We start from the raw sequence: 22,593 nt of genomic DNA, 5'->3' as shown, positions 1-22,593 counted from the left end.
TTAGTAGGAGCAATGTTTTCCTTCTCCTTTTGTGGGATTCCTGTCCTGTGATGGGTGTAGATCATCAGATCATTTTAAGAGGGAGTTATCTTCTTGCTATTCAGTCTGATTCTCACAGTCGGTTTCTGTGTTCTTTTTGTTTTTGGATTTTTAAGTGGTTTGCCTGTTGGTGTCGTTTGTTGGTGATCCTGGATTGCTGATTGGGGGGAAGGTTATGTGATGATGTGCTAGTGCCTGGACTGTTCTTTGGCCTCTGTGAGGCACAGGTTATGTGAAAGATGCTGATTCGTTTGATGTGATGTCATTTCTTTGCCACCCTTTTTCTCTTTTATTTTTTTCCCGGCCTGTCTTTGTTAGAGTGACAAAATGTGGGTTATTGTTCTGTTAACTGAATTTATGACATTACCTCCCTCTTGTAGAACAAGAATGGGATAACAACAATACTCAGGCTTGCATAAATTGACAGGAGAGAAACTATTTTATATTTTATTATTAAAAAGATCTTCTCATGGTCACATTTGTTAAGTCATCCTGTTTATATTTTTTATAGATCTATAGATTTAAAATTGCTTCTTTGCAAACTTGTCTTCTATAATTTGACACAAATCACATTTATGTTTAATTTAGCCTCTTTTAAATATCTTAATAATTCATAGGTTAAAGTTAAAATGAAGGGTAATGAGTTTTGATTTAAAAATACGTTCATAAAAAGAGACAGAATCAGGACTTAGTTCAGTGCCATGAATCTGTTTGGAATCAAGAAAATTTTAAGAAATATCCAGAGATGGAGTTTTCTTCAGTTTTCTTTGGTCAGAAATCTGTTCAGAGAAGATAATCTACCATGCTCTCTCTTTAATCTGGAATCTTTAAAAATATGAAAATCTTCTCAGCGTAAGGAATCTGCCCAGAGTTAGAAATTCAATATGATCTCTGCTTAATGAAAAGAATCTATCTCAAAATAGAATGGTGTTAAGAAAAAATAATTCAGAATCAGGAATGTGGTGTCAGAATTTTGAATGGAATTGGTAACTAATTAGAAACATTTATTTTTCCCCATTCTCGCGCATTCGTAACAAGCCTCCCTAAGTCAATATTTCATAGAACAACATTTTGCTGCAATTACAGTGTTTCAGGTACGCCTCCACCCGGGCTGCACATCTTACCTTTTAAGCAGAAGAGCCATACTTCAGTCATATTGGCTGGAGACCATCTGAACACATCGATTTTAAAACCTTGCTGCAGATTCTCCATTGCAGTAAGGTCTGTGCTATTCCGACTGAAATAAAGGTGGTTGCATCATGGTCCAGGGTTACTTTTTCTTAGATGGATCTGCTGTAAATTTCTCAATAATGCTAGTCCAGATTTAGTCAGTGTGTTCCTTTCTTTCCATGATGCTGTTTGTTCACTGTTTTCTAACCAAAATCTGAGGCCTTCACAGAACAGCTGGATTTAGACTGAGAATAAATTTAATTCAAGATACTAAATACACTGTAAATCTGGGATTTATGCTTGGAAAACAATCTAATATAAATGATATCCACATATGTTCCATTTTACTATATTGTATTACTTTGTGATGGGTTACATAAAGTGAGGTTTGTAGTTAGGTGAAAAAATGTGGAAAAGTTCAAGGAATATGAATACTTTTGAAGGCACTGAGGTTATGTCACATTTTTAACTACATAAAAATGTGACATAAAAGCAAAAACAAATGTTTTATTGAGTGCTAGATACTGTACCATTTATGTTTTCACCCAATTGTTAATTGACTTGATTAAATGTTGATTAACTAAATTAAAATGAAAAAAAAAAAACCATGTCAACTCAGGCAGACCATTTTAAAACTCAAATTGTTGAGTTATGTTGACACGCTTAAAATTACATTTCATTGAACCGGCTTATAACCATAAACTGCAATGCCAACAACTCACGAAATTAGGTTGGAATTTCATAACTTATATTAAATTGAAGTAAACTATAGAAACAAGTTAGGATAACTAATTGAGGGTACCGATTTGTATAGTGTAGGAATTTATCCTATATTGGCTCCATGTTATTACATTCATTTATTCTTCTTACATTCTCCATCCTATATTAGATTGTTCCACATGTTCCCATTCGAGCATTGTGCACTGCAGGTTTTCTCCAATAGCATTTTTTTTCCTAAAATCAAACTGAAACTAAATGAATCCACAGCATCCAGACGCGCCTCCGTGTCTGTGCGCACGCTCCATGTGCCTTTAACGGGCGCGCGCTGGCGCTGAGTGGAGGGCGGACCCTGTTTGGCGCGCGCGTGCGTGTCAGCGTGTGCGCGCCTCTTGCCCGCAGCCGCCGCGAGTGGCACAGAGCAAATAGCGGCTTTTGTGCGCATGATGCACCGTGTTGGACGCACCTGCGAGGAGCGATAAAGGCAGCCCGGAGACGGCGCTGCTTCTAACTGGATTCTGGATATTTTTTGTAAAAGCAAAAAAGGGGGAAAAAGTGGGTCCGTGTACACTGGCAGCTGGATTTTAGCAGGTGGATACTTTTGGTCTGCTGATCTGAGGTCAGTAACGCCGTCTGTGTAAGTTCAACCTGTTCATGTTAGTGTCCACCTTCAGAATGAGTGTTAGGGGAACAGAAGCAGGAGGGGACAGGAGGCAGGGAAGGCTCGAGTTTCAGTTCCTGGTAGACAGGTATCACAGGACTTTTACAAGAGTTTTTTTTTTTTCCTTTTTTCCGGTTTTTGCGCACGGACTCGGCGGATGTCTGTGGGTCTCCTTGAAGGAATCGCGACATTTTGGGGGTTCAAACAAAAAATTTTCTGCCATGTTGGCCGCTAATGTCACTTTGACAGGCAAGAGTAGAATTACAGACCACTTCGCTGCCCGTATGGTTACGAGATAAAATATCAATTTTATTGTTTTGATCATCAACATACCTCAAACACCGCAAGCCTTAAAATGGGCCTTATGGTTGTAAACATAGGTTTGGAGCCAGAATGGAGTAAAACCTGAAAAGATAAAAAGAGGATTTCCTTCACTCTGTTTTAGGCTGATGAATTATAAATCATATGCGCGCAAAGTGTCCAGTTTCCATGCACGCATTGTTTTCACGCATTGTTCTCGGCTGCAGTCGCGTGTTGAAATGTCACGCACGCTCTCAGTGGGCTCTTTAAATATTGATGCACATTTTCTTGTAATTCGAGCAGCTTTTCTTTTTTGGTGCATGACCTTGCGTTTGAGCGGAGATGGACAGCAGTGACCGTTGCATTCCTCCATCGCCTTCCTGTTGGGGAGGTAAAAAAAAAAGAGAGAGAGACAAAAAAAAACACGCAGCTGGCGTTTTATTTTTCACATTCATCAGATCAAATTAACAAAAATAAACACAATTTGAAGATATAATTTAGACACGTGATGTTTTACGACTAACATGAATGTAAAAACATCCCAAATTTGCTCCTCTCAGATTCAGAATTGTCGAACAAAATTGGAGCAATCCTTTCGCTACCCGACGCAAAATCAGGGACATAATTTAAGGGAGAGAAATTGTGAAATATTCTGATGAATCGGGATAATTTGGGCTCCCCAGCGGATCAAATGACATCTGCAGAAGGGGTTCGCTGAAATGCTTTCCCTGAAACGCATTTCATGCTGCACCTTCTTAAGCTGACAGCTTAACTTCTATTCATCTTGAATTAACGTTTTAGCTCAAGTCCTGCAGCTTTCATCTGTGTCACCTCCACTGCGACGGATGGGGCGAGATGTCCCATTTGTAGGGAGAATGTTTAGCGGGTTTTTTTTTGTTTTTTTTAATTGCAGTTAAATACGAGGCCTTGCGATCAATGCCCCCGATGAACGAAACAAGGAATAATAATAATAATAATAATAATAATAATAATAATAATAATAATAATAATAATAATAATAATAATAATAATAATAATAATAATAAAGACAGGCCTGAATCTTCTGTCTGCATCCCTAAAATATGTCCAGGCCGAACGTTTTTACGTTCAGATTTACCAAAAAAAAAGGGCGGATTTTCTTTTTCTCTCCTTCATAGCTGCAGAGAGTTAATAGGATTAAAAATGATTCCTGTGCGTTTATGTATGCATAGATGGATGTATGCAGAGGGAATTCCTAATCGGGATTTTTTTTTCTTCCCTCTTTCCAAACCGCCTACAGAATGGGCGTGACCCGTGTGCCAGAATTTATTTATTTATTTGTTTATTTTTCTAAAGGCCTGAAGATGTTCCTTCACCTGATGGAGACTGGGACGTTTTTACATACACAGGCTCACACGAATCAATTTTTGAAATGATCGTATTTCTTCATTTAAAAAAAAAATAAAACACAAAAATCCGGTTTAAAGATATCAGATTTCTATCAAATAAATTAGGAAGGAAATATTTCTGCTTCTCCATTTTAACTCTGCTTGTTTTAGAATTAAGGTCAGGTGGAGTAGCAGGATGGGCGTTCTTTTCCCCTTTATTTTCAGGCTGTATTTCCCAGGCTTGACAGCTGATTAACTGCTCTAACAAATCAGCCGCAAAAAGCCAAGGGCTCTCAAGGTAACACTAATTCCTCTGGGCGGGGACAGACTGACACTACGCAGGATTTTTGGAGAATGCTCTTTTCTTTCTCCCCGTGTCTCAGATTTGAGTGTGGGAAAGTGCGCGGCCCTGCGGTGCATTAAATGTCACCCACTCTGGATTTATCTTAATAAAATTAGACAGAACATTTTTACGCTGTATATTTTTTTCATTATTATTTGCAATAACTGAAATTGTGAGAAAGTCCATGTGATGTTGCATAAACCGCTGCTGCTGCTGCTGCTGTAGCTGTTGGGAGCTTGTTGACCAGAAACGTGTGCGTGGATTTAACTCGCGCGTGCGCAAAATTGTCGCCTACAGTCGTTTGTAGAAGAGTTCGGTCATTGTTGTGGTGGGAGCAATTATCCACGTTGAGCGTGCATGTGCAGATGTTGTAAACGCATGCTCGTGCGCGTGGGTTCGAGGTGTCTGTGATGATGTAATGCCATGAAGGGTGCTGCAGCCCGGAGAAGGTGTGTCCTGCCTGCTGAGGAGCTGGTGAACAGCACGGTGCCCACGCTGCATTGCAATCATACACACGCATGCACACCCCCACACATCCACGCGCTCCCTCCCCCTCCACATTTGCATGTCTGTAATTAGGACCTTTTTAGTTTTGTTCTTTCTTTAAACGAACAGCTGATTTTTTTTTTCACCCACCATTACAGGAATCTACACAAACGACGCATTAAAACACAAATTATATAATTTTCTATTTTGTTGGATGTATTTAATCAGTATTTGTTTTTGCGTCCAGACTGAAATTTTATTTTTGGGAAGGAGGGGTTCAGTAAACTGAGCTTTTTTAAAAATTCTTATGTAATTATTCTATCAAATCATTTCCATCCCAGCAATTTACTGGACAGTTACCAAATTATATTTTCAGGAGAATGTCCCCATTATAGTCCTCTAGACATAAACTTCCACCAAAACAGACCCCCTACCCTAGACCCCCAATTTGAGAGACGCTTCTTTGAAAAAAAAAATTTATGTGATACCATCATTCTGCTAAGCTGAAAAAAAAATCAAAAATTCAATATTTAATTAGAACAAAACTGTTCAAATATAAAATGATCAAATACATTCATGTCCAGGTTAAAATGAGACACAAGAAGAAAAAAAAGCACTAAAACATGACATACACATAAAAATTACACATTATGTAACAAAGAGGCCAATGAAAAACTAAAAATCTTTTTAAATGTGTGCAATGATATGTTCTTAGTCCAGTCAGGAGATAAGTTCCTTTAGATTCACTCTAATTTAAAGACATTAGCACAGACATAGTAATACAAAACCAAATAACAACAAAATATGTTTTAAAAAACGGATTTTGGAAGATAAAGATAAAAATGAAAGTGAATCATATCTATGTTCATTTTGTTTTGCAGATAAATCCAATAAAAAGCATATTTCTAGAGATTCACTGGTGATACCTTGCACTGGCTGATATCGATTTCTTTTTAAATCACATCTGCCAATTCCAATTTTGTCCGATTCAGATTTTTTTTCTAACACAACAAAAAACACAATAAAGGACCAAATTCTACTAGTTTGAAGGTCAATAGAAAAAACAAGAACAACAATGTTATTCCAAAATATATGAATCAAACCATGTGGCCTTTACCTTTATTTGATTTGTCTTAAACTTAGAAAGTGGATTCAACTCGCTGCTTTGGGTTTTGTTTATACACTGAAATCTTTTACTAATAGAGCAGATATTTAATCAGATATCAAGCCCAATGAAAAGAATATTTGAACAAGCTCTAAAACCATACAAAAATAGAGGTGAAATCATATATCTTTCACTAAACATATACGAGAAAATTATTCAATAAGCAGGAATCTTAACAGAGTCAGATTTTTTTTGTTTTGCAAGAATGTGGAAATAGTTGTAGAGATTTTTTTTTTTAATTCAATTTTGAGCATTTTGTCTCCAGCAGAAAATGAATTAAATTAAAAAGCATGTGTTCCTAACCATGATCTAATGTTTACTAAACCCCAATCATCAAAACAAATGTTATTGCCTGATTGGTTTAATGACTAAAAATACTGGAGTTTTTCATTTATTAATTGAACAAGAGAAAAAAAATCTGATTTGACATGAACACAAACCAACAACTCCAATCTCTAGACCATTTTGTTTAGTTTTCTTTTTTTTTTGTTTTGTCTCCATTTTTATTTCTAATAAACTAACATAATCCCTGAACATAAAATCATCGAAATCGAATTAAAACAGTTATCTGACATTACACAAGTTCAAATTTGTTAAGAAAATTCAGATAAGAGCTCTGATTTAAATCAAATGAAAAGATCCAAACTGCAAATGCCTGGCTATAAATATAAGCAGATATTTGCTATCATACTCTTGCATTTTGTTGTATTCTTGTTAGATGTTCTGCTTGGAAAAACACCTCAACTCCTCCTCGCTCTGAGAGGATTGTTCCAACCCTCTTGAACCTTAGGCATATTAACATTATATTAACTTCTGGTGAGATTGACTTTAATCTCAATTCAGAAACTTTGCAGACAAGATGCATTAATTTGTGTTTACTCAGATCCAACGTTCTTGTTCTAAATAGATTATTGGCTGCAGTTTGAGGCTCAAAACTTATACATTCAAGGATGGGGTGAGGTGGGTGGAACTAGAGTAATGTATGACAACCTCTAATGTCTAAATACGCACTCTGTAGCATACATTCAGACCAAACCCACTCCTCTCCACTTCTCCCACCACTTACCCAATGTAAATCCAACCATTTGTCCTTAAAGATTTTCATACATTCAGGTTTTTTAATTGGGTTATTATTTTTCATGATTTATTTGGGGACAAACAGTTAGAAATCTCAGACACTAAGAAAAAGCAACATTTTGCAGATTTCATTTTTTACATTTGATGCAGGTTTTTTTCTACAGGAAAAAAATTCAAAGGCTTATTTCAGATTTTGTTCCAACTTCTCATGCAGAGGCTCATTATGTAGGTTTTCTTTTTGGACTAAATGATCCAGTGCATCACTGTGGAGGATGGTAAATATGCAGGCCACCTCCTCGAGAACAAACAGACAGATGTGAGCCTAAAATGGAGGCCGGATGCCGAAGGTGTGTGTCTGAGGTGTGAGGAAGAGTGGGAGTGGATGAGGTGGAGCATCCCTCCCTTTCTGTTTTGTCCCTCCTCCTCCTCGTCCTCCCCCTCCTCATGTCCTGCCCAGATGATGGTGCAGAAAATCGACTCCACGGCAGTGAGATTTGAGCTCCTCGCGCCTCGTCAGTGTGAGATGACAAACTGCTGCGTGTTCTCTCCGAGATCTTATCACTGTGGAGGACATTTTGTCACCGCTGCAGTGTTTGATCACGGCCGTAAAATACCACCAAGTGGCTCCTATTAAAGCACAAGAGGCCTGCCGGTGCTTTTATTTGCATTCACACACACACACAGAGACACACGCGCGCACACACATGTACACACACACGCACACACCCGTCAGGCTGTTAATAGGATCCAGAGTGCTGCAGCCTTTTGTCACTGAGTGGATGTGGACTCGTCCCTGCGGGCCCCGTCAAAAGAAGCCTTTCAGAGAGAACAATGATCCATGCCGTTTAGCCTTTTAACCTCTGACGCTCGCCGGACTGCAACACGACACAATGAGACCATCTGAAAATGATGTCTGCTTTGGTAAACATGAGTTTACACTGCATGTGCATGAGTGCGTAGCGTGTGTGCGCGTGTCTGCAGGGTGGCGTGGTGATCTGCTGCAAAGACAGGTGGGTCTTGCAAATGTTTGTATTTTGAACTACAAACGACAATAAGAAAAGAAAAATTACAATCTCACAGTTGGTATGGCTTTATATTAAACAAAGCTGTTCTTAATTTTGGATACAAAACCATAAAAATAGTCACATTTGATTGTCATTTAGGATTAAACAATATTGCATGATACAAAAATAAGTGGGTAATAATCTTGTTTTCAAATCTGACTGAAAATCTCGATAGATACATTTTAAGAAAGCTTCTCTTTTAAAAATAAAGCTTGAAAAGTGAAATGATTTCTTTTGATTTTAAAGATTTAAAATTGAATCCACAATTTGTGTCCGCCATGTCCATTAATGCACTCCTTTGAGTTTAATAAAATTAGATAATTAACTATCAGGGGCCAAAGAAATGTGAAAAAAAAATACAACTGCGTATCTCAAAATCAAAAATGGCAGATCAGAACCCAAAGGAAATCCAGAAATCAGTATTGGCCTGGAAAAACTTGATTGCAAATAAAGAAAAAAAAAATTTCTGCACCATTTTCACTGAGATTTTGTATTTTCATTTTCCCTCCCTGCTTTTCCCTGCTTTCCCTTTTCAGAAATAATCTGCAACTTCCAAATGTTTTAAGCCTCAGCTATTTTTTTACATCTGAGTTTTTTGATTAAGCTAAAATTTGATTCTGCATCAAATTAAATTGTTCAAAGGAATTTCTGTTGTCAACAGAGTCCACACCTCCAGAAAGCAATCGTTTCTTAATAGCCGAGGGTTCAGGTCCTCCGTATAAAGGAAATCGTAGAACAAGGGGGTGGCATAGATTCAGAACTGTACTAATTGGGAGAAGAGAAAACCCCTCTGAGTGTTGGATTAATGTTCCAGTAACAAAATTTCAGTTTGGTTAAAATCTAAAAGGAACATTTAACAAAACACATTAGGACGTTTTGAAATACAGTAGAAGTTTTTCAAAACATCTACTGTCTGTGTCATAAAAGATACAAAAATATCTCTATTCATAACCTTTTTAAAATATTAGATAATCCAGAAAAGTATTAAAACAATGGCCAATAAAATGTAGTTGAAAAACGCAACTTAAAACGTTTTTAGCTGGAAACTGAAGACTATCACAGAAACGAAACACATCATTATGCTGAACCTGACCCCTGTCCTCTGCAGTTAATGAACACAATCTGATGAGACCTAAACTTTCTCAGTTGTTGGATTCACCGTTTGTTTCAACAGGAAGAATCCAACACCCGAATATCATCTGAATGCAGTGACACTAAAACTTGACGAGGTCAGAGTGTGTTGGACAGGTTTTACTATCACAGTTGTCTGGGTTAGTTTTAACTCTCAAAGATTAAACTTTTCACAGTTTTAAAGCTTTGCTATAAAGCTTTCTCAGACAAGGATTGTATTAAATGCACACTAAATAAAAAAATGTTCAACACCAGTCAGTTGTTGGTTATGTAAAGACAGTTTTATCAACAATCTTAGACATTTTATTTTTCAGCTAAAAACCAATGAAACATTAATGTATTATTCCTCCTCTGTTAAAAGTGTACCAAAAACAAACAAACAAACAAACAAACAAACAAAAAAATTCCCACCTGTAAATCATGAGGAATGAGTATTTTCCATAGGGAAAGAAGTTAATATTCCACAATAGTCACTTAAACTGAAATATTTCTGGTCTGGCTCAATGCATTCAACTTTCTCTCTCATAATATACCAGTGAAAATTTGTTACTTCAGACTAAATGCCAAGGTTAATTTGCTTTAATCATATTTTTTTAATAGTTTGGAGATTTTTTACCATGTATTTCTTTTCTTTTTTCCCCCAAACATTAAACCAACTAAAATTGGAAAGATAGTTGCACAAACTGCACTCATCTAAAAATTCAGTCTGGAGAGACTCAGACGGAGAAAGACAGCGATTAAAAGGGTTTATTGACATACATAAATTAAAGTTCTTTGGCGCTCGGGCCCCGGCTGAGGACATCGAGCTGTGAATTGCAATAAGCTCGGATGAGCATTCCCGATGTTGGTTAGGAATGTCATCCCCCGGGGCCCGACACTGGTGGTGGAGGTTGGTGGATGATGTGTGCCTGGGAGAGTGGAGGTGGAGAAGGGGTGGAGGATGGTTGAGCCATGGATGGAGGTCCTTATCAACTGGGGCTTGGTTGGTGATTGGCCGTGACGTGGCTTGGTCCCGCGTTGATAGGTCGGCGGCGATGAGCGGGACGCAATTGGATGATGCAGGTGGGGCTAGAGAGTCTTCCAGTTTGAATTTGCGCCTAGGCTTAATTTCAGCCCAACTGCAACCTTATATTGTTTTGGTTTCCATTTAAATTGTACACAATCAGAGCGCTTTTACAGACAAACAGATCCAGTTTAGCTCTGATTTAGGGTGGCAATATCAGAAGATATTAAACTGTGGTTTGTATGTTATAGGTCAAAATCCTGTGGCTCCAGCTGAAATTTTTTGTGCCTGAAAAGAATTAATCTGAAGAAGTCATAAATTACACAACAGATTGATAAATATCTACAGAAGTAAGAGTCAGAAATGTTTTTTTTCTTTATTTATTATTGAATAAAAAGCCATAATTCATAGTCTAGGCTGCACCAACTATGTCCTGGGTTTGAATTCTGGGACTTAAGTCTGCGTTCCTCCCACAGGCCAAAAATATGATTGATCGTTGGGCTCTCTAAACTATCCTTAGGTATGAGTGTGTGTGTGCACATTGTTGTTTGTTCTAGTATGTTTCCATAGCAACCTGTCCAGGTTTCACTCAAGCTCTTGCCCAATGACTGCTGGTGATAAGCATTTTTCCCCTGTGAATGCATAGAGACAAAAATGAACATCTCTGACCGCCTGCTGACAGTTTTGGGTTGCTCTGTTTCGGTAATGTGCTCTGTGAATTAAACTGAGAAGCTCTCAGCGTTATCTGTGTTATAGTGAAACCATGTTCACCAACTTGAACCTGTCTAACATGGCCATTACAGCCGTCTGCTGTCTGAGCAGTACAGGTTGTTACAAAGACAAATTAGAAAGAAAGCCGCCTTGCACTGCTGTGCTTAGTGACCAGCAGTAACTTCTCACCTGCACACAGTGTTTCTCAGGTAAATGGCAGTAATGACTCTCTGATCAGCAGAACTACACGGTGAAAAGCTTTTTAACCGCTACAGCCTAAAGATGAAAAACAGCAAGGGAGCATTATTCCTCAGAGCTGGCTGATTTGGAGAATAGACTAATTGCTGCAGTTGTTTGAGCCCCTTCTGGTTCTGCTTAGCCTTATGCAGAGCTCCTCGGATATTATAAAATACAGTAGGTCTGCAGATTGGTGTGTTTCTCTTTTGATTTCCTGGATCCAGAACTCAAGAATCCTTGTGCAGTCAGTACTGTCAGTTGTTATCTAATGCTCTGTAATGTTGTTCCCAGCTGCAGCATCCTAGTTTTGTTCCCATGTTGGACTCATTTTATTTCTAGCGTCCCGCTTGTAACTTTAAGCATTTCTATCAGATCAGAAAGTCTCTGTGCTGCATTCAAACCATCAATGTGCAGTAATCAGTCTTAAGAGAGTCTATTTTATTCTGGTGGGAACCAGTTCAGGAGGGAAACCAACACATCCTCATTCTCCAGGGCCATCCTGGAGCTGGTTTGGACTTTCCCCCTCCTCAATGGTCATATTTGAAATCTATTTATGCACCACCGAGTCTGAATTACATTGTTGAAATAGCTTGTAGTTTCAACTGTTTCTGAATGAGCCTGCTAATTTCCATCAGATGTGTTGTAGCAGAACAGCAGCACTCAAGCAGCAGACTTGCTGTGTTTCCTCAGGTTAGAAGTCCATCCAGAGAGTTCTTGGTCTGCCACAAGGTCTCCTCTTGCTGGGATGTGACTGAATTACCTCCAAAGATAGATTTCATGGAGGAATCGCTTCAGATGCCTGAACCACAACATGATTTAGCAGCAGCTCCACTCCAAGATTCTTACTTTATATTTAAGGCAGCGCATGGCCATCCTACTGAGGAAGCTCTTTCAGCTGCTTGTGTCCAGGATCTCTATCTTTCATGATCCGTATCTCATTATCACATATGGTCAGATGACAGAAGGAGCAGTACAAACCGAAGTTTGAAGAAAGCATACATCTGTAACACACTGTGCTCGGATACCAAACTTCATCCTTAGGTTTTGCGACACCCCATTCTACTCACTGAGAGTTTTCCTCCACTGAGACTCTTTTGTCACGTCTTAAAGTCTCAGCTCTGAAATGCTGAAACAGGAAACTGAATTGTCTCCTCTGCTGAGCAGGTTGCTGAGACAGAACGTCAGCTGGTCGTCCCTCGTGTGTTTACTTCCCTATAAATAAGATCCTGTGAAGACTAACCCGGTTAGTGGGTTATTATCAGCATCAGCTTAATCTGCAGTTTCTTCTCAGTTTTTAGCACTTCAGGTTTTTCTGGACCGGCATGGCTTTCCCTGTTCATCTAACGGACTCCTGAGTGGTTTGACAAAAAAGTAGGCTTCACCTGCTTTTTTAATTAGTTGGATCGATTAAAAAGCAACCTGTTAACTTATTTTAGGAGATGCAAAACCTAGAGAAAAATAAAGTTTATATCAGCTCAGATATGGACAGCTTTCCCGATATAGACGTTCTGGGTGCTGTTTTCCCTGAATAACAAGAATATTAACTCATTATGAGAATATACGTGTTGTCGTCTTGCAATAATTAGATAAAGCTGTATGGAAAACAAAAGTGCATATTTAAAATATTAGGCATCTGTTGAGACCAAAATAAAGCATTTTTCCCTAGACAACATTATTCCTTTCTTGCAAAATCTTGACTTTATTTTTTGGGATAAAAGGGCAACTTTGATATTACCCTGAGACACAAAAATAAAAATATTGTCGGATGAAAAGCCTGGCTTCTATGAAAATATTACCAAATGGCTGTACAGAGAGGACACATCAATTTAATTTTAGAAATCCTACATATAATGTGCACATAGGTTATAAAACACAACATCTTACATGGAACAACCCAAATATGTATTATAGATGCAGAGGATGCTTGTGTTACATATGCCAACATTTTCCAAACATGATTTTTTTTCTTTGTCTTATTGCAACATTTTTAAGAAAAAAACAGTAATCTTAGTAATTCAATGATTTTGGTCTGAAATGTCAAACCAAGATGGCTTCTACCTCATCTGTATCTTTAAGGCCAATATAAAAATGTAAAACATTAGCTTATAATTAGAGGTGTGCCGATCGATCGGCCACCAATCATAGTCGGCCGATTTCCGTGAAAAAGTGTATGATCGGTGGTCGCCGATCATTGTCTTTTGTTGCCGATCACCAAAATCGATCACATTTAACTCATTTCTCAGCCTGCGGGTGCAGCTGATCTCCTCTGTCCTTCACACTGCGCAAGCGCGCGGCAACAAATACTGTCGTGTGGAACTATAACGCTCTGAGAGTGAATGGGGACGTTTGCGCGGAAAATTACGTCGGGGGAGAAGCACGACAAAATGCATCAACACATCAAGACAAGCACTTGACGGAGTTTGGTTATATCGAGGCTCAATGCAGGAACAAAGGGACATCCGGAGCGACGAGATAGCAGGTAAAGCAGCGCACAACTAGCAACACTCACCTGGATTAGCATCCCGGTCAGAAAGCTAAACCGATAATCCGAAAAATAATTCAAGCCTTCGAGCTCGCGGTGTAATACGCTGGTTCTGCTCTCGCTCTTGGACCGCCGCTATGCGCTACTGCTAGTAATATTTCACAGACGTAGCGCCGCGCAACCTCCACCAGACAGTGAACTCTCACACCGAACAGCAGCTTAAAGCGGCATGTAGCTTAAAAAAAAAAAAGATTTTAGATATGTATTAAAATATGTCTATTATGTCTAAATTGGGTGAATTTATTGCCAGATAATTTTTCCATTTTGCCAGATAACGGTATCATTTATACCTAAAGCCAAAAATTAACAGCCATTCCAGGGACAGGAGTGATCAGTGATCACCAGAGTTCGGCCTCATGGATGATCGGTATCGGAACCGGCAGCGAAAAACCCGATTGGAGCATCCCTACTTATAATATTATGATTTGCATGAGTTTGGTTTTACAAAAGGAAAATAATAATAATAATAATAATAATAATAATAATAATAATAATAATAATAATTAATAATGAATATTTCAGAAAATAAAATAAATGTAACTTAAAATTGTTTTACCTTAATCATCTCTAGCACTTGTACTGAAATATGTAAAGCAGCATTTATGCCGTTCGGCTTCAGAATGTAGTTGTGTTTTTCCTGCAAATCCTATTATTCAGCTGGATTCGGCAGAAAGCTTTCTCTGCAGTCTGGTCATCAGATAAAGGCAGTCTGCCTGGCTGAGTCATAATCATTCTGTGCCATGAGAATAATGAGACTAATTTACCCAGCAGATGACCGATAACTCCAAACAACCTCTGGAGGAGGAAGAATGCGGCTCTTTCACAGGCACAAGTGATGACATCAAATCATTTTTCACTAGATGAGTAAAGCATCATAGTCCCTTTTTATGTTTGTTGCAGCAGGTTTAAAAGCTTTTCCTCTGCTCATTTGCTCTACTTTATACAAAATGAGGTTGGTGGTTTTTAAAATGAGTTCTGACTTCAACTTGACATGGAACTTGTTTGGTCATGAAATAAATGCCTGGTAGGTTCAAAACAAGTTAAAATCTTGTAGATATTAATGTAATTTGTTTAGGAGTGACTAAATTTGAGCTCCATAGCTCAGCAACACTTTACAGTAGGTGCACCATTCAGTTGAAAGAAGTCATAAAACATTGGGGATTACCTGACTTAAGCTGGTATTTTGATAAACTCTTTTGTTTTTTACATAGTTACAGTTTCAATTTTGTTCTTATTGTATTCAATTGTGTGTATTTCAGTTCTGAACAATTCTTGCAAAGCTGGAACTGAAGGGGTCTCTTTAGTTTGAATTCTTTCTTATATGATTGCACATATAGGTATTTTCAGGGAAATGCAAATGTAACCATTTTTGTGTTTTTTTATTATTGTTCTCAATGAGAACGTGCTGAATCGCACCTTTTGTGCCACAGTCACAATCTGCATCAGTTGGAGGAGTTGAGTTGGAGTTGAATTTGATGTCATGTTCTCAAGTTATAGTAGGATTTTGTTAAGAGATGGGACTGGGCACTGTCATAGTGAAGAAAGAGCTGAACCAAATCTTTCTTTCACTAACCTAGAAACCGGTGGAATGACTATTTTTATATTTATATATCCCTTCTGGCCTGGGAACACCTCTGGATTTCCCAACTGAAGCTGTAGAGTGTCACTAACTGTGCCTTGCAATATCTGGATTTCCCTCCTGTACCTACTGCCTCCTGCAATCTTAGATATTGGACGATGGATTTAAATCTTGCTCTTAGAGATTCTGAAAGACTTTCCAAGACTGGAAAGATTGTGAGAAGAAATTGTAACGAAAAAAGATGAAATAAGACTTTCAACTATTTGAGTTGTCTGACCTGTTTCAGGAAGAGGCCAGGCAGAAATATGTATAATTAGAAGCCTTAAGGAGATTTCTTCAGGGTAAATGTTGAAAATATTAATTAAATGAAATGTTGATGATGGTTTGCTGATTGTCCGTTGTTCTTTTTTCTTCTAACAGTAATGAAAGCCTGGATCCTCTCATACCTCCACTTCACATCTAAAAACATGGAGGAAATTCCACTTTCCCTGAGAACCAGAGAAGAATATTGGATCAGACCTTACACCAGAAATAATGCTCTGAAGATTAAAAAAGCATAAAAATCAGAAAAGGATTCCTCTGCATGATCACTGCCTTGCAGCGTCTGGACAATTTCTTACTCTTAAGACTGTTAACGCCAACGACTGTTATCCTTCTATCTCTTTGTTCCCTTTAAAAGCATATTTTTTATAAGAAATATCTATATGTATATATCTCAACACCTATTGTGGATAAAAGTGGATTCCAGAAATTCAGCTAGAAGTTTTCCATCCCATTGAATCCCTGTTGGACATTTTCTTGGATTAACTCTTTGCAGCTATGGATCTTGTAGGCTTTTCTATCACACTGCAGTTATTCCTGAGCTCTTGTTTGGGATTGGAATTTTTAGGTACTCCAGGCCAGTGGGCACGCTACCTCCGCTGGGACGCCAGCACCCGCGGTGACCTCAGCTTTCAGTTCAAGACAGAGGCCTCAGAGTCACTGCTGCTGTACTTCGATGATGGAGGATACTGTGACTTTCTGCAGCTGGGGGTGGTGGAGGGTCGACTGCAGCTGCGCTTCAGCATTGACTGCGCTGAGACCACGGTTGTTTCCGACAGGCGGGTGGACGACGGCAGCTGGCATGCCGCCACGCTGAGCAGGTATAACCTGCGCACAGTACTGGTGCTGGACGGCCAGGCCAAAGCCGATGAGGTAAAACCTCAGCGTCAGTTCATGAAAATAGTCAGCGACCTGTTCCTGGGTGGAGTACCTCAGGATATCCGCAACGGTGCACTTACACTGCCTACGGTGCGAACCATGCAACCCTTCAGGGGAACAATTACAGACCTCAAGTTTGGCAGCTCACAGCCCCTGTTCCTGGGAAGCCTTAAGGTGCCCCTGGAGTCAGAAGGTTGGTGCACTGTCAACCCATGTGAGAACGGTGGAACGTGCATGGTGATAGACGGAGAATCGGTCTGCGACTGCTCCCAGACGAAATACAAGGGCCGCTTCTGTAATGAAGGTAAGAGAAGACTCCAGTTTTTTCTCTCTTTTTTTTTTGCTGTATCATCTCATAGCTCCAGTTGTGAAACACACTCCCCTTCGATTCATTTTGGCCAATTAATTAATCAGACCTTAAAACTGCTTTTAGTAAACATAATAAGCTATAAATAATTAGCAAACCTTTTTTTTAATAAAACATCTAACTTTTATTGTAAGTTATTGATTTTACCCTAAGGTTTGTCAATGTTTCTTGTAATACTATAACAAAGAGGCCTTTTATCTCAAAACCTTTGCACCAGAACTCAATGGATTTAAATGGTGTTGTAAGAATAAACCAATATGAAACTGGTAAAACAGTAAAATTATGAAAGTGGCATTGAGTCTGCAGTTCTCATAAGTAATGAATTTGCACTGTTCTGGTGGTGACAACAAAAGGTGAAAAAAGTAAGATAAACAGTGATAATTTGTTGCTTTTTGTTCTGAAGAACCAAAGAGACCTATTTTAATTATAGCTTTATATAAAAGTTCCTTATATCAGTTCAAGGGTGTAGGCTTGTTGGCACACAAGTCTTTAAAGTTAATTTTTTTTCAATCACTAGGGTTTTTTTTTTCTGTGTAGACTGTTTCTGCTCTTCTACCCAGTATCATTGTATCAGCTGTGCTGTAAAATCAGAAAGCTAATCAAAGCAGTTAACCAGGGAGGCCCAGGTTAATGGCATCGGTCCTGCAGGCAGTGATAAGGGCGCCTCTGGAGAGAATGAAACCTCCTGAGCCGTTTTTCTTCACCCAATCACGAGATGGCAGGTGTTTTTATATCACATCCCTTTGTGCAGAGATTTCTGCGTGTTTCACTTGCTCTGCACTGCAGCTGGCAAGCTAAAATTGATTTCTATTAAAAGCAAAGCCTTTTACTCATTTCCCCTCCCTGCTGGCCAAATACCAGAGACTTTCATCTGCCTTACTTTGAAACTTCCTGTCGCTGGATGAGTCGGGTGCTGAGAATATTCAGTAAAATTGTAATCAGGCACCACATTAAACAGATTCAGGCATCTTTTTTTAATCCGCTGTAAAAATAAAACTCCAACCATGGACTTAATTATTCACAATCAATACACATTCTTCAAGTTTCCAAATCCAGCTGCTGAGGAGATGCAATAATCTACTGCCTTATAAGATAATCAATACTACTTAGATGGGAAAGTTTCTCTATAATTAATTCAGATCAGATGTGATTTGTTTGAATATATTTATTCTACTGTTTTTTTCCTTCTTTGTCTCTCATTGAGAAGTCTTTCTCCTAATGTAAATTAGAAATTTAAACCCATTTGGGTGGTTTCCAAATCCTCAGCATCTAGACAAATTGCTAGCAAATCTGGAATTCAAAAATTATTATATTTTTTTAATCCATCTTGGTGGGGTTTTTCCTGTTACATTTGTCAACTGATTAAATGTGTAGCAGTTTACTGTCCCTGTGGGGAAACGTGTTTGTCAGATATTCTTAATTTGATGTATTTCAATGTGTATAACATAAGGAGAGGCATATTTTTACATTGATCAACACAAAGTTGACAGAATCCTCAAGCAAAAGAAATCATGCCCCTTTTTTTGATTCTAGTGTATCAAAATCTCAGAAAAAATATCTTGCCTCACTAGCTTTAAAATTGATTTTAGCTGAACCACATGCCCGCAAAAACACACATACTCACTTATGTGTGGCAAAAATGTAAAAATTTGTGAAAAATTAAAGTACATCCCATGATCTGGTTGCTCCATCTTACTTCTTATCTGATAGCTTTGTGAAGGTCTCATCGCAACATTTCCCTCAGGTTTGTACTTTGTCAAGGCCATGGCGACATTGTGATGTTTATTCCAGCCAATCCATTTTGGATGATTGTTTGATGACTTAATTTGAGCCAAGCTTTACTGGTTGGACAGTTTATACCTGATTTGACTTTGGAATACTTTGGTATTTAGAGGAGTTTGTGCTTTACTCTTTGACTGCTCAATTCCTGTGGTTGCAAACCAAGTAATGAGCTCTCCATTACTTTTTATGATGGTTGGTATGAGGCATTTGTGCTTATGTGCTGTTTGGTTTTCTCCATACATGTTGCTGTGGTTTAAGGCCAGACATCTCTCATTTGGTATCTGTTCAAAGGGCATTATTCCAGAAGCCTTCATTTAGATGCAACGTTGCAAGCTGTGCTGCCACATGATTTTTTAGAGATTATAGGCTTTCTCTTATAAACTGTCAAAAAAATTAAAAAAACATACCCATTCATTCCTTAATTGTTCTGTAATTAACATTTAGCGTGGCAACAGGGCCTGTGGAGTCTGAGTTCGAGTTCATGGAGATTATCTGTGCATAGACAGCGGGGTGTCTTTACTGTAAGGTCAAATTAGTTACTGGAGGCTGTTGGGTTGTTCTGCATTTATAGAAATCTTTAGATTGTAGAAGGATGAAATCAAACCATCATTAAGGATGGCTGAGTTAACTTACTCTTATGCTCCAGAACAGCAAGCTGTCACAATTGATAGTTTTATATATTACTATTGAAAATGCTGGGCATTTTGATTGTCTTGTATTTCTCAAATATCTTGAAAGAAGGACTTTTTTTTATAATTTACATCTTCTTATATTTTATTATTTTACTTTTAAAAATACACCTTAATAATTGTTTGATAATGTAAATTTTTCTCTGACTCAATGTCTGGAAGTCTCAGAACTCCAGAAAACAACAAAAGAACAAGGACAATACAAAACAGCCTGTTTATTATATGAATCTGAACATTTAAATGCATAACCTTCATAGCCTCGTGTGGAACAGCATCTGGTTTTACCTGACATTTGATAAGCGTAGTATGACGGCTCATTATGGCAGAGTAAAAGGGCTCCTTCACTCTGAAATGCAGTGGGAGGGCAGTACATGCAAATGCACGAAGTGTGATTAAAATCTTCAGGTGCTTCTGGAAAACATGAATATTCAGCTGTAGGTTTCCAGAGCTGACCAAATGTTATTAATGAAAATTTAATTGAATAAAAAATAAGATTTTTTTTTGTTATTTCCCTTTAGCTACATGGCACTTCCATTTTCACCTATGATTGTCTTTTTTTTTCTTTTTCCCTACAGAATACAATACTCCACACATCTTTTACTGTAGGATCTTCCCTCCTACGTCTATTGCTCCACATCTTTTCTCTCAGTAGTTTGTCCCTCTAAACAACTACCTTCTTTCCACTGCCTTGGAACATGATGCATGACTCAGCACCGCTTCAGAGTGGCTGCACCATTGACCCTCGTACAATAATGGCCTGCTTTTCCCTACCTTGATTTACAGTCTCCATGTTGGAACCTGTTCCTGCTCCAGATTTATGTCTGGCTGTCTCTCGTTCCGTCGTCTGACTGCCTGGCTGCCTCCTGCGAGGTGGTGATAGGTGACGGGAAGCAGGGAACCTAAGCAGCCCTGAGAGAATTTAGATTAGTTATTGTTAAGAGATAAATAACAGCTTTAATGAGGCTGACTGAGCTAGATTGGTGGGGTGCCTGTTGTTCGGGTAATGTGGGATAACTGATCTTCAGCAAAACACAGTTTTACAAATGTTAAAAACACATTTTCCTACTTGAAACATGAGAAATACCCAGAGACTGAAGATTATGTGGATGCACAGTTGGAAATTAGGGATTTTTTTCAGGTAGTTTCCAGTAAGAGTTTGTTATAGCATGCAGCAAAGCAGCGAATCAGTCTCTGAAATGTTGAAGATATCAATCCTGCTGCCTACCATTTCAGAGAGTTGGCTGAATGTTCAGGCCTCAGTTCAACTTTTTTGCAAAGAAGTAACAAATCTGGGAATGTTACTTCCCAAATTTGGATACCTCAGGATGTTTCGAGGTATTCCAGATAACAATTTTGATTGTGACATCCAAATTGATACTTTAAAGTAGGGGAAATTGTAACAGTGCTGTGTTGGCGACAAAATGTGATATAGTAGGCAGTGTGGAAGTGCTCTTTTATAACTAGTCGTCCTGCTGTTACTGACTTACAGTACTTCAGGAAGGGTTCATTTACCTAGGCACATCATAGAGCATTAGTCAAGAGATTTAAAGGTTCCAGCAACTTAAAGGAAAAATTTCTATCTTATTACCGCCTGTCCTTTTCGAGTGCATTCCAGCTTGTAGTTTGTGATGGTTTTACTCATTTCTATACCCAAGCAAGTACAAAGCAGCTGAGAACACCATAAAAGTGTGATGACCTTGCAGCTGGCATCCATTCATAACACAAATTCGACTCAGGGCAACTATAGAGATGGCAAAGACTCCAGCTCGAATTAGTCTACAAAGTGGGGATTTATAGTGGGTGTTTCATTTACTGAAAAAGGAGGAATTGAATATAGATGAATGGAGTAGTGTGGAGATGTAACAAACTGGTACACTATGCAAAATGCTAACATTCTGGCAGCTATTATTTTGACGAAATGTAGACATAATGTATAACCTTTTTATGTATAACCATAACCCTTTTCTGACCAGCATTGTTACTCTGATGCCCACAATCATCAACCCTCCCATTGCTCATCAGATCTTTAACCAGAATAGAATGTTACAGATTGATGCATTCATTGTGCAGGTCTCACTTTTCCCCACGTAATCAATCTCTGCTCACAACTATTTTAGACCAAAATAGTCATTGCAATTTATTACTATTCATAAAGAGGATGGAGGACGAGACAAAATACTCTCAAGTTAGATAATCCCTCCTTGGTTTTGCACAAATTTTCAGTATAAAGGATGCAAACAAGAGCAGTCTATTCACACTTTTAATATTTTATTTTTACAAAATGTTATATGCCTTTTATAGAGTATTTATGTCTTTTTTTTGCCTGTGTACACACATATGCAGCAAGTAGTCGGAAGGTCTTATGAAAAAAACTAAGAATTTAAAGAATGTACTACTCTGAGTAAACTGTCATTGTTTAAGGTTGCTGGTTATAAATGTTTTGAAAAGTGGAAAACTTGCAGCAATTTCAATAATGAAGATATGCAGAAATGTTTCCTGTTCATATTTGTAGCAGTATATAAATCCCAAATTTTCTGTTAAAAATTTGAGTTACGAGTGTTAGATTATTCTGCCATTTTCTATACCAGTCCTCGAATGAGTGATTGTTTAAAATCAAAATAGGTCTGACATAGATACAAGGACAACTGCATAAGTTATTGAGTCTGATCTATCTGAAAATAGCAAGTAAATAAATCTGAAAATGTATTAGTTCAGCTAAATAAATTAGCTGAACTAAATTTGTTCAGCTAATTTAGTTCAGCTAATTTATTTTATTATTATTATTATTATTTTTTTAGCTGAACAAAAAAAAAATTACAGTAAACATTTTCCGAACTAAAGTGAACATCTTAAGACAAGTCAGTTTTCTGTCAATATAAACAAGACAGAGTTTTATATAGTATGTATTTGAACAAAACTGTGATAAAAAATATGAATTAGTTATTATCACTTTTGTGCAATAC

General features: G+C 38.1%; 1 protein-coding gene across 11 annotated transcripts in view; it reads left to right on the top strand.

Annotated features, from left to right (window-relative positions):
- The first annotated feature begins 2,316 nt into the window (after positions 1-2,316).
- nrxn3a (neurexin 3a) overlaps positions 2,317-22,593 on the top strand; it is a 126,918-nt gene continuing 106,641 nt past the window's right edge. For 7 of the 11 annotated variants that reach the window (XR_004336748.1, XR_004336746.1, XR_004336747.1 and 4 more), the window contains exons 1-2: positions 2,317-2,545; positions 16,013-17,096. Coding sequence is in view for 7 of the 11 variants with exons in the window: in XM_032546666.1 (XP_032402557.1) it covers positions 16,412-17,096 (685 nt within the window). In the remaining 4 variants the exon portion in view is untranslated. The remainder of the gene's footprint in view (positions 2,546-16,012; positions 17,097-22,593) is intronic. The other 4 variants (XM_032546662.1, XM_032546661.1, XM_032546664.1 and 1 more) reach the window with 2 other exon arrangements.

The sequence above is a fragment of the Xiphophorus hellerii genome, chromosome 19, assembly GCF_003331165.1.
Source record: "Xiphophorus hellerii strain 12219 chromosome 19, Xiphophorus_hellerii-4.1, whole genome shotgun sequence".
Classification (NCBI taxonomy): Eukaryota; Metazoa; Chordata; class Actinopteri; order Cyprinodontiformes; family Poeciliidae; genus Xiphophorus; species Xiphophorus hellerii.
This window is presented reverse-complemented; position numbering and strand designations above follow the sequence as displayed.